We start from the raw sequence: 17706 nt of genomic DNA on the forward strand, positions 1-17706 counted from the left end.
GTGAACATACATACTTGTGTATAGAAAGTTCAATGTTTAAAATTTCATTGAACATCTATATTTGCCAGGTAATGTTTTAGACACTGGACATACATTGGTGACTAAGAGAGAAACAGTCCCTGTACTCATGCAACTTAAAGATCAGCAGATGAAGCAGAACTTGACATTATTCTTGCAATAGAAGTTGTTAACTTCTTTGGAGCCCAGCAAGTCACCTTGGAGCCCTGATCTGTTGAATGGTTCCTCTTAGATGGAGGTGGTAAACAGAATCTTTTATGGACTGACAATGGCTGCCCTCCCAATATGCCTTGGTATGCAGAACTTGTCGTTGAGACATAGGTGGATAAATCTGTTTAGGAGCCAAGGAGCCTTCTGGCTGGAAAGGGACTGAGACTGCTAACTCTTTGCTTGATTCTCTCTGATAGACGGAGAAGTTCAGGACAGCAATGGCCCTAAGAGGAACTCAAGATAAGGAAGTCAGGACTGGTGTCCCAGTCTCCACTTGAAGGCTGAGAGCAGAAGGGGGTGGCTGGGTATAGCTATGGTTAAGGCAGGAAGGCCCTCCTCCCTTATCAGCTTGAGGGTCCTGCTTTGGGAAGAGTATTAGGAAGCAGCACTGGCCCTGTGGGTTAAGTAAGCTTCCTGACAGTTTGTGGGAGGTGGGGAAGTACGTGCTGTAAGAGAGAGACATGGGACTTCTTGCTAAGATGGGCAGGTGGGTGCTTGAGGACTTAACTGGAACATTAAAAGAGATGCAATTGCATTTGTAGCCCAAGCAATTAATAAAAGGTCCTAGATATGCAATTGTGTGCTGAGTATATTGAAAGGAGAAGTAGGTGCTATGGAAACACCTGACAAGGTGATTTAATGTAATGGGTGTGGTGAGGGGGTGGATTCAGGGGAGGCTTGATGAAGTGACAGCTTAGCTGAGATTTAAAGGATGACTACAACTCAGGTGGACGAGAAGAAAGTATTTTAAGAAGAGCAAATACTGTATGAGAAAACTCAGAATTGAAAGAGTGGGAAGTCTGCGAAGACTGGAAAATCCTGTATGGCTAGAGCTTAGATAACAAAGGTGTTGATGATGCCGCATGAGCTGGAGACATGAGTCGCACCACCCAGAGCTCATTGGGACTTCATCTAGTGAGCAGTGGGAAGTCATGGAAGAGATCTGAACAGAAGACATGTGGTAGGTTTGTGGATTTAAAAGGCTGTTTTAGCTAACAGTGAAAACAGACCATACTGGAGGTGGCAGGAGCGGATGCAGGGAGACAACTTAGGAGGGTTCTGCTCTAGTTCAGGTTGAACCACAGTAGTGGCCGTGAGGTTGAGTCAATCAGCTGTAAAATGTAATTCCCACGTCACTTCCCACTTTATAGATAGAAAAACCATCTCAAAGAAGTTAGGTGATTTGTGCAAGATCATAGAACCAACAAATGGCAGCACCAGGTCCAGACCTAACTTTCTGACCCTGGTTTAAAGCTCTGTCCCCAGTAGCAGCAGTTCTCAACCTTTTTCCATGACACATGAGTTTGTGCTCAGGGCAGACACATTTCCTCATGTGTATCCGTTTATTTGCCATGTAGGAAAGCAGATTCCAGTGAACCTGAGTTACAGAGGGGGATTATTATATAGGCAGCCATGATTTCACTCTGGGTCATTTAAAATAAAAAAGGAATCATTTGCAAATTTATTCACTTGACCCTTATTAGTAACAAATCCCTCCCACTGCAGTTGGTGCCTGAGCCTTGAACCCAGGAGCTACTAATATCCTCACTCACTCTTGAGATTGGGATGATGGATGACGGGAGGATTTTTTCTGCTCCACCTTTGAGTGTAATTCCGTTTCACTTTCCCAAAGGAAGTAGAAACAGAAGGTTCTGATGCTCGTTTCTGAGGTGACTAGTGGGTTCTCAGCCCCCAGGCCTGGAACCTGGTATAAGAGGTTCATATGTGGGAGATAAAAGAAGAATGGCAGAAGATAAGATTGTAGTGAGCTGCATCTCTCATGGCTGTCTGAGGTCACAGATTTGCAGAAGTGATTCTGTTTAGTCAAAGTTCTGCCAGACAAGACCTTGTAATTCCTCCTTTATGGAGAAGCATCTTTTCCCTCCACATCACTAATCATTTCTTTCTCTCTCTCTCTCTCTCTCTCTCTCTCCTTCCTCCTTTCCTCTCCCTTTTCCCCTTCTTCCTTCCTCCCCTCTTCCCCTTTCTTTTGACAATAGTTCCTTGGATGCCACAGGGGGTTTTGTGGTTATTACCCAAGCTAATGCACACGTAGGACAATGGACAAAAATAGAGGATGACAATATTTCATGGCAGTTGAGAATATAGAAGTTAGATTGTAAATGTAGGATAACAACCACCTAAAAAAAACCCTGATCCTCAAATAGTGACTGCCCCAAATTCCTATTGAGTTGTTCCCAGATGTCATTTCTTTTTCTATAGACAAGGCCGTGTGCAGATCTTGGGAGGAGCTTGCTGGGTGCTGACAACGGGACAATTTAGGGAAGTACCACATAGACAGGCAGATATTCTGGCCAGGGCTCAAAGGCTGCAGCAGCTATTCTCTGTGCCAGCTGGCACAATAGGAATGGAGGAGCTACTGAAAGACTGCAGGGCACCACCAATGGGTGCTGGGTGCTTCCCCACCCCCAAATGGCCTCACACACTTTTCTCCTTTTCTTACCAAACCAAGGGATTTGGATTCCTAGAGGGGGGATGGGGGGAGGGGGGGGCTTAGCCCAGCGGATACCCAGAATAGGGAAAAGAGAAGTGAAAACTGAAGGAATCATTGGAAAGAATCCTGGCATTTTGCCACCAGTGAACTCTGCATTGCCAACACCCACAGTGGTCTGCATTGACAAAATAACACCAATCTCACAGGGCCAGAGATACGTCTCTGTTCAAAGAACCAGACAAGCTACTTCAGCCACAGGCACAAAGCATTCCTTTTAAAATGTTCAGTGTAAGGATTTTAGCTCACTGAAGACTACAGCCATTTTCTTCTAGGGAAAAAAATCATCAGGACAAGCCCAAAGTAATTCATAAGACCTGAGCAGATTTACTGTGAAACTGGTAAGCTATAGCCCAGTGGGGCAAAGTGGAGCCTCATGCTGCTGCAGATATTTCGTTCGTTTGGTTACCATGAATAAAACTCACCTTTTCTAGAAAAAGCTTTTGGCAGAGTTGTTTTCTTAGGACTATCATTGTAGCTGTGAACACTAAAGCAATGATGACTAAAGGGATGAGAATATGAAGCAGCGAAGTTGGAGAGATCTTGGGTTCCATCTCACCTGGGTAAAAGAAAAGCACCAGATTGCAATTATATGGCAGCTTAGAGGTAAACCAAGCTGGGTTATAACTAATGTAGCCAGCTTGCATTGTGCATTTAGTTCATGTTAGGTGTTATTCTATGTATGCTTTATGCATTAGCTCATTTACTCCTCACAACCACCCTATTAGGCAGGGTCTACTATGACCTCCATTTTACTGGTAAGAAAAGTGAGGCACAGAGAGCCTAGGAAACTTTCCCCAAGTTATACAGTAAGTGACAGAGCAGAGATATAATCCAGGCTGTATGGTTCCAGATTCCATGCTTCACATCATTCTGACATATCTATCATTTCCTTTCTTTTTCTTCTGTCCTTTCCTTTCCTTCTTTGCCTCTATCTATCAATATCTATCTATCTATCTATCTATCTATCTATCTATCTATCTATCTATCTATCTATCTATCTATCATGATCTATCCCTCAGCCCAAAAATGTCTCTCCATCCTCTGTCAAGCACTCAAGATGCTTAGAATCCATACCATTAAGTATTCAATTTCAAGGAGTCACAGGATCCTTTTGAAAAAATAAAATATTGTAGGCAGTGTTAATACACAAAATCCAGTCATTGTGAATTACTATAACTAGCCCTTTTCCTTGTCATAACTAATCAAGATCCTGGCACTGAGGAAAAGATGAATTTAGTAGAGAAGTGGATAATAAGAATAATTTTGGAGCCTGGACAAAGCCTTGTAAAGGAGAGCTCTGGGTATCTATAGGTCAGAATGAGGGCCCCAGACTAACAAAGGACAGGGCTGGGGGGCGTTCACTATAGGGAGATGGAAGGGGACCCGTGGTAAGCTGGGCCCTTTCTAAAAGCCTATATTTTGCCTTATGGAGTAACTCATACAGAATAAATATAACATGCTGGTCTGAGAAAAACCTGGCAAAACTGCTCAGGAGGAAAGGCCCCAGTCCTGCCAACTTCCCTCCCCTTCCCCTATCACGGTGCTATCTGAAAACCATAGACAGTTTTAGCTGTGAAGGGAGGAGATGTAATTTAATCTGAGTCCCTCATCTTAGAGTTGAGGAAGCAAGGCTCAAAGATGCTAAATAATCTATTTAAGGTCATGATTTCTAAGTAAGTGGCAAAACCAGGATTGCAAACCCAGATCTGTCTGATTCAAAGCTCAGGCCCCACAGATATTTGTCTCTATCCAAAAAGAACGTGGTGAACATTAAGAAAGAAAAGGATTGACAGGCTCATCTACCCATTAGATAACCCATACTTAAAAAAAATTTTTTTTTAACTGAGGTATAATTGACAAACATTATATTCATTTCAAGTGCACGACATAATGACTCAATGTTTGTATATACTGTGAAGTGATCACTACAATAAGTGTAGTTAACGTCTCTGACCACACATGAATAACCCATATTGATCACTTACAGGAAGTGCTATTTAAGCACTTGCTGCATGTAGCACCATGAGTCAAGGAGTCCTGGGACCCTCACTGTTCCCACAACAGGAAAGGTTCCTACCTCAGTGCCTTTGAGCAAACCCTTATCCTGTCCAGGTTCCCTCATAGCCCCTTCCACAGACAAAAGCTCTAATCATCCCTAAAGACTTTTTAACATTGAACATTCAACAGGACACCAGTCTACTTAGATTGTAAGCTATTGGAGTGCAAAGTCTTTAAGTCGCCTCCGAATCCTCTGAAAAGCCAAGCACCAGCTATATGAAAGGTATAAGGATTTGTTGGGCTGAATTGACCACCTATTTGTCCACCTAACCTGATCTTCCCTGTCATTGGTTACCTTGTGGCAGACTGCTGCTTATTCCTTAAATCCATTCTCCCTTTCTTCCCTAATTAATATTAGCTAGGTGTTAGCTGCACACATGGCTTCTCAGAGACTACCTAAGCCTCCTCTGCAGTTAGGTGTGGCCAGCCATAGTGTGTGGCCACACTATCTTCAGGCCAAGAGAATGGGTCTTCTGGGTCTTGGACATAAAACATTGAGTATGTCTTTTTTTCCTTTCTGAAGACTGAAACACGGATGTGGAAGTGACCCAGCTTTGACAATTCAGTAGCAATAGCAGCCTGGAGAATGGCAGAACAGCAGATAGAAAGAACCTGAATCGCTGGATGACTTTATGGAATATAGCTGGCTACCTACCTGCTCTCAAACAACTTCTGTCTCTAAATATTATATGAGAAAGAAATAGGCTTTTGTCTTGTTTGAATCACTATATTTTGAGGTCTCTTAGCCTATATCCTAATACATTTTCTTCTAAATTGTCTTATAACATTTGGATGCCACTTAACAATGATATGATGATGCAATTAAAAAACTGTTTTGTCCTTACCCACAGTCCTAGCCACTCACAAGAAGCCACACCTCTTGCTAAAGGTGCTATATCTTTTACCTGTTTCCATACTTTCTGAATGCTAAGGACTTTACAGGCATATTCCATTTAATCTTCACAATAACCCTACAGGCTATCTACCCTTATTTACTCTCATTCTACAAATGAGAGACACTTGTAGGGCAGCTCAGTCATATGTTCATGTTCTCAATGCTAGTAGGTAGCAGAGAGGATTTGAAATTCAAGTCCGTTTGACTTCAGAGCCCATGTGTTTCACCACTGCCAGAGTCACTTCCCAGTCTCCTGGGAGGGCTTCTATACCACCCATATAAGGATCTTGTTATAGTTATTTCCTGTGCTCCAGTTTCATTATATTTCCTAATGAAAATGCAGCAAGTGACTCAACAGAAGAAAATCTGTTTGAAAAGGAAAATCATCTCATTGCTCCTGAATTTCAGATTGAAAGTTAGGATGTTCAGTCATCTATTCTAGAGTCAGGGGAGCACATCCTGAATTTCATTGCTGTATTTGTTTGATTACTTGACTTCTGGAGAAGCTTGTGGTGGGTCAAAGAAGTCAGCAGTGAGCAGCTCAACTTATGAGAATGAGTACAAAGGGGACAGTCATAAGACAAGTTAAAATGCCTTTGAGAAATAGAAGCTAGGAACGTGTGGGAGGATGTTTGACTTTGGTTATTTTGTTGCTGGTATTTGCACACAAACCAGGGGATCATTTGACTGCTGTGATCTGGCTGTCCACACAGTCTGGCAGCTGGGATGATGGGATCATCTAAGACTAAATCTTCAACCCATGAAAGTGACATTTATCGAGCCCTTATTACAAGCAGAGCACTCTGCTTTTGCTTTAGTTGCGGTGTAAAGAAGACACAGGTGAATGATTGAAATGCATGGAAAATAAAATAGCAATGAAAGAGAAAAGACAAGCATAGTCACAGGCAAACAAAGAAATGGTACAATTAATCGGTCTTAGGAGGCAAGATGAGGGAAGACCCCTTGTGTCTTGGAGTTACCCGAGCTGCCCTAGAGAGAGGATGGGCTTGGAACTGGTAAAGAAATGAACAATGATATGTGGAAGAAGTGCCTGAGCGAAGAGGCCATGGAGGTGGGAGAGGTGTAAGCAAGTTCCAAGAGTACTTCGTGAGGAAGGGGAGCTGACTACAGTGGAGGATCCATGTCTCAGGGGATAGTAGGATGAATATAAAGCTGGGAAGGATGGGTCAAACTAGGATGAGAATCTCTAATTGCATAAAGATTTTTCCATCTCCCTGCTAGTTGCATTCATGCGTGATATCTTAGGAAATCCCAAGCTCTGATGTGACCCCACAGGCCCCTCCCACAACTGTTAACTATTTATTCATCTATGCTGGTTCCCAGAGAGAGAGTGGGGGGGGCACCTTCTTTCAGTCTTAACTTCTCATAGATGGAAGACTTCCAGAGGAATGATCAGTCTGTCCTTCTACTTCTCTACTACTATGAAATAAATAAATAAATAACTGACATAATCAGTGGTGCAAAGGGAAGATTCTAGTTATTTCCAAATTCATCTTACCCAGGCCTCCATTTCTCTTTGGCGATCTTCATATTAAGTGTCCTTCTAGAAAACCGCCATTTCATCCAAAGTACTAACCTACACTTAACCAAGCAGGAAATTTCACATAACAAAGGACAACTGAGTAAACATTTTCAGGAAAAACAAATTCCCCAGGGGTTGTTAGTATTTAAGCCTCTAAAGCTCTAGTATGAATTAATTATAGCTCAATATTCATAAACTGACAAGTCTGGTTTTCTTAACTGTGATAAAAAGAGAGATTATTGAAAAACCAACTTGCTTAATTCACTATTTTCATCCAAAGTTGACCCTAAAAATGGTATGTTTCTAATGTCTTTACTTCTATCAAGATCCTTAGTATGACTCCTCTCTTTGCTTCCTCATTTCACCATAATAATGTAGTTAGAAAGAAGCTGGGGTAACTTTAGTGCTGGAATTGGGTAGTGAAGTGTAGACAGGTGGGGAAGTGGGAAATTGGGGGCTCAGAAATGACAATGCAGCTGGCTGCCTATAAAAACTATATCAAGGAGGTTTTGTTTTTTCTGTGTTTTTTTTTCCCCAGAAGAAAACACTAGGAAATTAATGGGCATTGAGTCACATCAAAGTTCTCCATCTGGTCTGTTGAGTGGTATCAGTCCATGATAAGATTTACTTTACTTTGCGATGGAACAGATCATTCTGATGCCCCAACTCATATCCTGTCTGTCCCATCCCTGATTTCAGGCATGGCTGAATATAGCTGAATGATGGATGGTTCCATGCAGGTTCTGACTCACTTCCCTCTGACCATCTGTCCTCAAGCATGTGATGCTTCTGTGCCAGGGCTCCCCCAGTGCTGAAGGTTGATCCCTCTCACCACTATTTCCAGTGACCAACTTGTAGAATTTTTGCTTCTCATCTCCACAAATTTGGGGTTTACTGGATTAAAGGTCCAGCTTCCTAGTGGTAAATGCTTCTACCAAAGGATTACGTTCTACTGTATCTAAAGTTATAGCTACTGCCTCGTCAGCTTGAGCTCTACCCACTGATGGACCAGAAGGCAAAGAAAAGAATTATTATATTGATGGAGTAATCAGTCATAATTACCATGAAGAACTTGAATGCTGTTACATAATGGAAGCAAGGAAAACTATGTCTAGAGCTCACTGATTCTCTGATTCTTGTTACATCCATGCCCAGTAATCAAAAGGAAAAGGCAATTGCAGCAACCTCAGCTAAGGGCAAGGCAGCTGGGGCTCAGACCTATCAGGATTGAAAGCCTGAGTCCCCCAGGGAAACAAACTATTGCATCTGAAGTGCTGAGTGGGGGAAATGTAGAATGTTTAGTGGATCAGAGAGATGACAAATATCAATTATGGATTGGGATCAATGGCAGCCACAGGAACTATAGTTTGTTCCACGAAGTCTTGTATATGAAATGTTTTGCAGAGATTGTAGCTGCTTTCCTGCCCGAAGGCTCAGAGTGAGTGGACTTAATGTAGGGCATGAGTGGACTTGAACAGTGCAAGAGATAGACATTTGTAGTCCTGCCTCCCTTCTTCTCAGCTTCTCTTTTGATGTCAGCCATAGATTGGGTAGAATTGTGGTTGGGCTTCGACTCACTTCATAGTCAATGATTAACATCAAGGGGATGTTTGCTTTCTGACCTGGGATAACTCTGATGCTACAGATGGCTGAGGGGGGGAACTCACTTAGCCCATATGCATTCGCAGCTCATAGTGGAAGAGAGCTGACAACTGTCAACCACTGGAGATGAGAGCAGATGGATTAGTCTTGCCACCCTAAGTCCTTTGAGTAAACATCTTAGAAGGCCATCTGTATACTTCTTAGGTGGCCCTTGCATATTTGAGCTTCTGTTGTCCACATCAACAACTTTTATAATGTGTCCCTATATTTGCTTTTCCTTCTTTCCTGTCTTCATCTCCTGAATCTCTCACTTCTGCTCCCTGGGGTCACCAAATACCTGCATGCCAACAAGTCCTTATCATAGGCTCTGCTTTGTCTAAGACAAATGACAAAAAGTGAAATATAATGACAACATAGTGAATTTTCTATAAAGTCTAATCAGTACTAGGGACTGTCCTTTATTCTGAGATTATATCCTGTATTTGCATGGTAGCAGAATAATGGCTCCCCTCAAAGATGTCCATGATCTAATCCCTGAAATCTGTGAATGTGTTACCCTACACTGCAAAAGAGTTTTGCAGATGTGATTATATTAAGGACCTTGAAATGGGAAAATCCTTCTGAATTATCAAGTTGAGGTGGCAGGGAAGGCATCTAGTGTAGTCACAAGGGTTCCTAAAAGATGGAAAAGGGAGGCAGGAGAATTAAAAGAAAGAGATGTGATGATAAAAGCAGAGGCCTGAGTATTGCAACTGCTGATTTTGAAAGTGGAGAAAGGGTCCACGAGCCAAGGAATGCAGGTAGCCTCTGCGAGCTGGAAAAACCAAGAAAATGAATTCTCCCTTAGAGCTTCTGCTATCTTGTCGACACTTTGATTAGAGCTTAGTGGAGCCTTTTTCAGACGTCTGACCTCTGGAAGTGTAGGTTAATAAATTTGTGTTGTCCTAAGCCCACGAAGTTTGTGGTAATTTGTTACAGGAGCAATAGGCAACTTATGCATGTGGTGATAAAATGCCCTGTCTCTTATGAAATAAAATGACCTGTCTCTAGATGTTAGTTGTTCTTATTTAGCAAGTAAATTGTTCTTACTTGGCAAATAAAAAATTGTCAGACTTCCAAAATTGTTTGAAGTTTTGCTGATGTATGAAGTTCTAAATATGAGATTCAGTATAGCCAGCGAAAGCTCTGGAAGATTTTTTGAGGCCAGTTTTCCTGTAAAACCCCCACACCATTCGGCTGTCGGCAAAGCCAGCAAAGTGATATTCATCCTGGTGACTCAAAGCACATGCCTGAGGCATAGTGATTAATCAGCTTTTGTGCTGGATATTTTTTGTTTCCTCTTCAGATCCATTGTCTGCATTTCAACACTCTGTTCTGAGGTCTGAGAGGTTGATGTTTATGGAACATACCAGTGACTCTGTTGTTCTCTGACTTCTACCTGGGTTCAGCCAATGGGAGGACCCAGCAGGAGATTGGAGGGTAGGAGGAGAATGAAGTTGGGGTATTCATTCACCCAGCATCTGCCCTTTGGTGTTGCTGCAAGTGGTAGCACCCCTCTCTTGGAGGCCACAGTTCCCGTCAAGTGTGCTTTCCCTACAGCTCCCTTCTCCAGGTTGCAGTAACCTCTCCAATAAGGCTAATTTCTCCCCCACTGTTGAAGCCCCAGGGTCCTTCACTATCCTTAGTAGGTTCTCTGAATCCTGATCAGAACTTCATAAATAGTCGCTTTATTATACACTCCTTAAATGACTTGTTCTGAGTGTGCCATCTATTTCTTGCCTGAACCCTAAACCATAGAGCTAGGAAGGGCCGGCCACTCTTACCTGGAGGGTCAATGATGGCTGAAGTAAGTTCCTTCACATCATCATTCCAGAACTCACAGCTGAAGTTGCTGCCAGGGTGTGACTTGAGGCGCAGAACACTAGTGACCTGGTACAGGCCCTCAGAGGTCTTTATGTGGCTTGTGTTGGCAGAAACATTGATGTTTGGCCAGGACACTTCTGCCAAGGGATAACCTTCAGCCTGGCAGGTGAGCTCTACCTCGTCTGTCTCTGGGAACTGAAGGATGCTAGTGTTTATTTTCTTGTAGGAAGCTGGACAATAAAAGAAGAAAAATAAGTAAGTCTTTCTTTCCTGATTCCTGTAGAGCTCTGAACTCAATGCCATGTGAAATTAATAAAATGATCATTATCAGTATTAAGGAATAATGGCTTTAATTTTTAAAACATTTTCTTTGTCTCAGATCATCATGCTATTTTACACACAATGAATTGTTTAACCTTTACCATACCACAAAAATGGCATTGTTGAAATTCTTAATTTTTGTTGGAGGTAATTGAAGCTAGAGAGGTTAAGATTTTGCCCAGAGTCACAGGGGTATTAGGCAATAGCCAATATTTGTACACTGGAAGTTTGATTCCAAATCTCAATAGTGCTTTATACCACCACACTCTGTGGCTTCCTATATTACTATAAATTATCTCGCAATTAAGGACTGGAGAGAAGCGAGAGGATAGATAAATAAAATTACTAGCTAACCCCCATATCTCACTTTATTTAGAGTTTTTCTAACATCTTCAGGAGAAAGTTTTTTTTGCACTTCCCCCTTTCATCAGTTCTCTAATATTAGGAGGACAAAAAAAAAAATGAAGACCAAGCTTCTGTCTATAAATAGTCAAAAATTGGGTCTATGTCTAGCGCGCGCGCGCGCGCACACACACACACACACACACACACACACACACACACACACACACCCCATTCTGTGCAGTGTATGCTGAGTGAATTAATCAGATATGACTTCCTGCCCTGTAGAAAACAGATCTAAAACAGACACGAGTGACACAGAGAGCAAGGACATAAGGACAAATTGTTCAGCTATCTGAGATGATAGCTAAAAATAAATAAGTATTAACGACATATGCAGATATCAGGGAGTGTGGAAAGTAACCTGTTGATTTTTGGTGAAGGGAAGAGGGAATGAACACTAGTTTTCATTAAGTAGAAAATATTTCCTTAAGAAACGGAATTTCAATACAATCATTGAAGTAAAGATAGAAATATGGCACAGGTGTGGTGAAACTGCTCTTTTTTTTTTTCTTAAATTGTTGGGAGGCGTATCAATGGGCACAAACTTTGTGAAAAGTGTTTTTATATTAAGATAATGATAATAGCCACGTGGAAAATGTCAAATACTTTATGATGTACTAAGTGTTCTCTGGGTATTGAGCTTCTATGTTCTGGGCTTTTTACATACTGTGGAGGAAGCACTCATGCCCCTTGCCACAGTTTTTGCCCCTTGAGCACCTCCCCTGTGTGTCCCTATGTTATGAGTTGCTAATTTGATTAGTTATAGCCAAAGCACTCACTGGGTCTCCATTCACTGAAAAGCATGGTGACTGCACCTTCAAATGCTGTGAAAAACCTGTGACCCTCTGTTGAAGTTCTTGGTGCAGTAAAGCATTCTCTGCTTTACTGCAGGCCTCAGTAAGCTCTGTCGTCTTCCCAGCTCACAGTATTCCAGCTTCCGCCTGTGACTGGGTGGGGCGGATTTTGTTATCCATGAGTCTGGATGGATGAGTGACTTTAGGGTCTGATCTGCAAACCTGGACTCTTAGGTTAAGACGAGGGAACAGGAAACAGGGGACCCCTATTCTAAGTCATGTTCTCCAGTGTAAATTACCAGAGAAGCCCCAAAATTGGAAGAGGGAAAAGGAGAAAAGCACGTGTTCATCCAGTTATTAATTTAAAAAATGGAGTTCATTTCCCATTTGGTATTGATTATTGTGTGTACACCTCTTAGTCCAGAACTTGGAGAGGAGCAAGGATGAGTGACTCTAAAACCTGATTCCATCCCCTTAACATACATTATCTCATTTAAACCACACAAGGACCCTACAAGATAGGTAAAATTCATATTCCTATTTTGTAAATAAGAAAACAGCTGCAATCTGGGATGGATGGGGGCACGTGAACTCATGCCTGTCACAGCTACAGTATTCTGATTTCTGCATTGGAATCATCAGAAGAGGATAATTTTCTGTGTAACTGCAGAAGCCTGGGAATAGAGCAACGTGGAAGAGGGATATGTTTTCTAGGGGAACCTGGTACCCAGAACTAGTGCATGAGGAGGATCAGGTTCTGAACCAGCCTACTGAAGGGGTTGAACTACCGTGTTTCCCCGAAAATAAGACCTAGCCAGGCAATCAGCTCCAATGCATCTTTTGGAGCAAAAATTAATATAAGACTTGGTCTTATTTTACTATAACATTTTACTTTATTTTACTTATTTTACTATAATATAAGACCGGGTCTTATATTAATTTTTGCTCCAAAAGATGCATTAGAGCTGATTGTCCGGCTAGGTCTTATTTTCGGGGAAACATGGTAGTTAACATTCACCAGTCTCCTTGGTGCCAAATTTTGGTTTATCTCTAGCAATCAAACAGTATCTCAGTCATGCATTCTGAGTATTCACTTTATCTTTCATTCTATGTTATTTATCTATACTTCTTTTCCTTTGGTGCGGTATCCTCTCATAATCATTTCATCCTGTTATATCAGAGATTATTTCTGAAACTCTGGGGTCTCTGGGAGAGATGGAGGAGAATAAATGGATTCAAAGGACTAGTGTGTTGTGGGTGAGGGTCTGGCCTGCTCCCACGATAGCTTGGGACAAGAAGCTAATCTTGATGGCCAAGTTGATTGGTGATTTCAGAGGTAGGAGGGCCAGGAATCAGTAGCTAGGCTGAAGATGTATAAATGAGGGAAAATGGGAGAGATGTTCACCTAAAAGAATCAGCAAGGTTTGGGGAAGGGACTGGCATCTATAGTTATACAGTGTTAAAGACGGCTCCACAGCCTCTTTTGTATTTGGGAAGTGGCTATAAAGGAATTAATTTCAGTAACACACAATGGGGAAGCTGGATTGAGGGTAATATTCTTCAGAAAAGATGAACAAATTTTGGAATTTCAGGTGGAAGTGATCTTAAAATTCAACTAGCCCAACTTCCTTCTCAATGAGAAATAGCTTCTGTAGCAACTTTGCTAGATAACTACCTTGATAAGTGTTTCACATGCATTTGGAAATAACATGTATTCTGCAGTTGTTGGGTGTAAATTTTATATATGTCAATTAGGTCAGGATGGCTAACTGTGTTGTTCAACTCTTCTATTTTCTTTTTTGTTTGTACAATCAGCTATAATAGAGATGAGTTGAAATCTCCAAATACGATTGTGAATTTGTTTATTTCTCCTTCTAGGTCTGTCAATTTTTATTTTATATATTTTGAAACTGTGTGTTAGATATACACACATTTAGGATTATTATGTCTTCCTGTCAAATTGACTTTTTTATCCTTATGAAAGGTCCCTTTTTATCTTTAGTAATACTTCTCTTCTGATATTAGTAACCTGCGAGATAACTAACTTTTGGATAAATACATCTATGAATCGAAGCTCCTACTTCCAGAAGTAGTCATTGCCATGATTAGAAAATAAGAAAGTTGAACTCTCATTGGGAAAATTCTCCTTATGCAAATCAAATTTTGCCTTCTGGTAGCTTCAACAATTGGTACTTGTCTGATTTAGTAAAACAAATACGGTAAGCACAATAGTTAAAAACATGGACTTCAAAGTCTGAAAGGTTTGACTGGCTTGAGCCAAGGGCTGTTTATATGATCTCTCAAGCCTTCAGATTTCTCATTTATAAAATAGGTACGATAATACTCATCCTTAACAGTGGTGTTAGGATGCTTAAATAAGTTAGGTGCCTAGAACATAGTAACTATTCAATTATTGTTAGTAATTATTATTAGCTCTTCCATGACAAGGTAACTCTTCAGGTATCTGAAGATAAGTGGCCATATAGTCTTTCACCTCTAGATAAAACATGCCAATTCCTTCCTAGGACATAGTTGTCAGACCCAGGCCCAGATACCAGTTTTTCGATTCACTTTTTTTTTTTTTTTTCCAACGTGACATGACCTATATTCCAGATATTAACTAAAGTATAGTGTGACTAATTACCTCCTATGCACTGAGTACACGTTAGGCCCAACACAGGGTTTTAATGCAGCATAAGATCCTAAGATCATAATTTTGTTAAATGAATGATCTACTGCCCAGCAAGGTTGGCTATCAGTCTCCCTTTGTTGGCCCTGAGTCAACAACTACTAGTTGTTCAGTCTGTTATAGATCCAGTTAACTATACTATTATTCAACCCACATTTTACCAATTTATGCATAAGGTATGTGCTGTGTGGGTCCTGGATCTGTTTGTCCTTGGATCTATCCCTCAATTTGTCTTCTCTGCCTTGAACTGCAGGAAGGCTGACTTTCGCAGGCTGTGTATTTCAGGCTCTTGACAGCCAATAGGAACATGAAGCGAAGACTGGAGGGCAAGAGGAAGGGAGACGTTAGGGTATTTCTCCCCCATGTTCTGTGCTATAATGGCCTCTCCAGCGATAGCCACATCTCTTCCCTGGCCCCAGCTACCACTGGACAGGCCCACTGGGGTTCCAGTGTCTGTCATGTGACTCTGGCTCCTGGGCTCTATTAACCCTACCTTACCCCCTCTCCTTCAGGCCAGTGGTGGTAGCCACTTCCTGCTATTTCTAATTGCTGATTTGTCTCCTTTTTCCCAGGTTGGCTTCTCAGTCTGTTCCATCAATAGAATTACTATTTTCTAACTTAAATTTTTGGTTTAAATAGTTTCTGTTTTCTTGGTTGTCTCTACTATTTGATTCATATATTACTGGCAACTCTAGCATTTCTGAAATAAAGATAAGGTATACATAATATTGTCTGCTTTATCCTCATAATGACAGTAACTAAGGTTAAAAAAAAAAAAATGTATGTAGTTTTACATCACTTGGTCTTAAGAGAATCCAGGCAGGTTTCTAATAATCACTGATATAAATCTTTTAGGATTGCTCTCAATTTGCTATTAAATGGTTTAGAGAGGTATATCAGGTTAAACCGTTCATAATTCCCAGGAGTTTTGCCCCCCCCTTTAAAATTCAGGATATAATTTTCTTAACTCCAGCTTTCCTAATTCCCTTCTGTTTCCCCAATGGAGAAAAGACATTGAGATCAGAGATTTAGCCCCACAGTAAGTTCCTTTAGCAAGTTCTTTCTCTGGGCCTAGAGGCTACACATACAGTCATCTTTTCACTACCACATTGCTTATCTTGGGCTGTTTCCTCCCTGCACCCTTTATGTCTTCCCCCCAGTAGGGTGAAGGCCTTTCCTCTTGCAAGAAAGAATGGGAGCCATGCTGCCTCCTTCCTCCACTTCCTCATGTGACACTCTCTATCTTGGGCCTTTTTGTTGAAGTACTTTTGTAAGCCTCAGCTCATTCCAGGTGTTGGCTCTGCAATCCTCATTCTCATGCTTTGCCCAGACCTTCAGGCTGGTTGGCCCTTCTCTTCTTAGTACTTGCTCTGTGTTTGTCGGGAATCCTTTGCATGGGCAAGTTGTCAATTTGTGGGCTCAAATCCTGGGCCCTCCTGGACTTTCAGAGCCACTGCTCCCTTCAGCCATGCTCCCTGCCCTTCCTCAGATTACTGAGTCCTGCAGTAGCAGCCTGGCTTTTCAGAAACTGCAGCCTCCTCTTAATGTCTCTTATAGACTCTCTAGCCATTCTACCTACTATTTTTTTCCTATGCTTTTGAAATCATCATTTCTCTTTTCACTGTATTTAATATGAACTGTTGCCCAGACTGTAAAGAAGGTGCTATAAACCCTTTTCCAGGTTTATGCTATAGATCAGGCATTCTAAGAAAATAGGTTGTCTGTCCTCTAGCCCTACTTCATTTAAGCAAACCCCAGATCTCCCCTGCTTCCTTCAGAGACCCCTGATCAGGGCACAATACTCTGAGGTCATGGTTTGCAACTTTTCTTTCTTTCTTTTTTTGCTTGCATTTCTCCTAAAAGGATTGTGATGCAGTATGCATCCTTTCACATACTGAGTTGATTCTTAAAATTTTTCATAAGTTTCTATATTGGAAAAATATATGATGTTTAGCATTTTATACACATTTATATTTTTAGTCAAGCAACTATTTCACTCTTACATATGTATCCAGTATCATCTAGATATCAAAGAAGGTGTTTTTGATACACATCACCATCCATTGAAAAACACATAACAAAAATTCTTCCCTAAGGATCAGAGTTTTACTTTGTTCCTTTTCATTCTTTGAACCTCTGTTCTCATTCTACTTTTCTATAGGATTTTATGTTAATGAAACATGTTTGGAAGCTCTTATTGATTATCCTATGTTTCTTTGCAACAACAAAATACATACACCTATTGAATTTAAAATGTTTTTCTTGTGAACATAAGGCTTTAAGTTTTCAAAGTTTTCTTCTGCATTCAAATCTAATTTCCATTATTATTAGGACATGTAAAATCAAAGTGGAAAATATTATGAATGTTGATAATTATTAAACATAAAAGATAAAAGCTTACTGGAAATGTATCTCCTAATGGGATGGATGGGGCTGTCTTTTGCAATTTGTTCATGAATCTGAGGATGCATATGACTAATGGCTGAAATGAAACACAGTTTAGAAATTAATTCTATTTCTATATTTCATTTTTTTTTGTAGCAATAAGGGCTAAGGAATCTTGCTCATATGAATAAGTTGGTGGGGATGGAAGCAGTTGTATTATAGTAATGTCATTTCATTCTTTGAAAGATTTATGATTTATATGCCAAAAATTACTTCATCTTATATTATCAGCTGTTAACTCTATTAGGGCCTCCTTCAATTTTGTTGAAAGCAGAGAATTTGATACCTCCTGATTTCCAAAAGGATTTGTTAGTCATTACAGTTTGATAAGTTATCAATATTTCTAAT

General features: G+C 40.8%; 1 protein-coding gene across 5 annotated transcripts in view; it reads right to left on the reverse strand.

Moving 5' to 3' along the window:
• Window positions 1-17706, reverse strand: part of PDCD1LG2 (programmed cell death 1 ligand 2) — a 61173-nt gene that overhangs the window by 17100 nt on the left and 26367 nt on the right. For all 5 annotated transcript variants that reach the window (XR_012495717.1, XM_019727160.2, XM_019727162.2 and 2 more), the window contains exons 4-5: window positions 10665-10934; window positions 3166-3299 (exon numbers count right to left, since the gene is read on the reverse strand). Coding sequence is in view for 4 of the 5 variants with exons in the window: in XM_019727160.2 (XP_019582719.2) it covers window positions 3166-3299; window positions 10665-10934 (404 nt within the window). In the remaining variant the exon portion in view is untranslated. The remainder of the gene's footprint in view (window positions 1-3165; window positions 3300-10664; window positions 10935-17706) is intronic.

This window comes from Rhinolophus sinicus, linkage group LG04 (assembly GCF_036562045.2).
Source record: "Rhinolophus sinicus isolate RSC01 linkage group LG04, ASM3656204v1, whole genome shotgun sequence".
NCBI classification, from domain to species: Eukaryota; Metazoa; Chordata; class Mammalia; order Chiroptera; family Rhinolophidae; genus Rhinolophus; species Rhinolophus sinicus.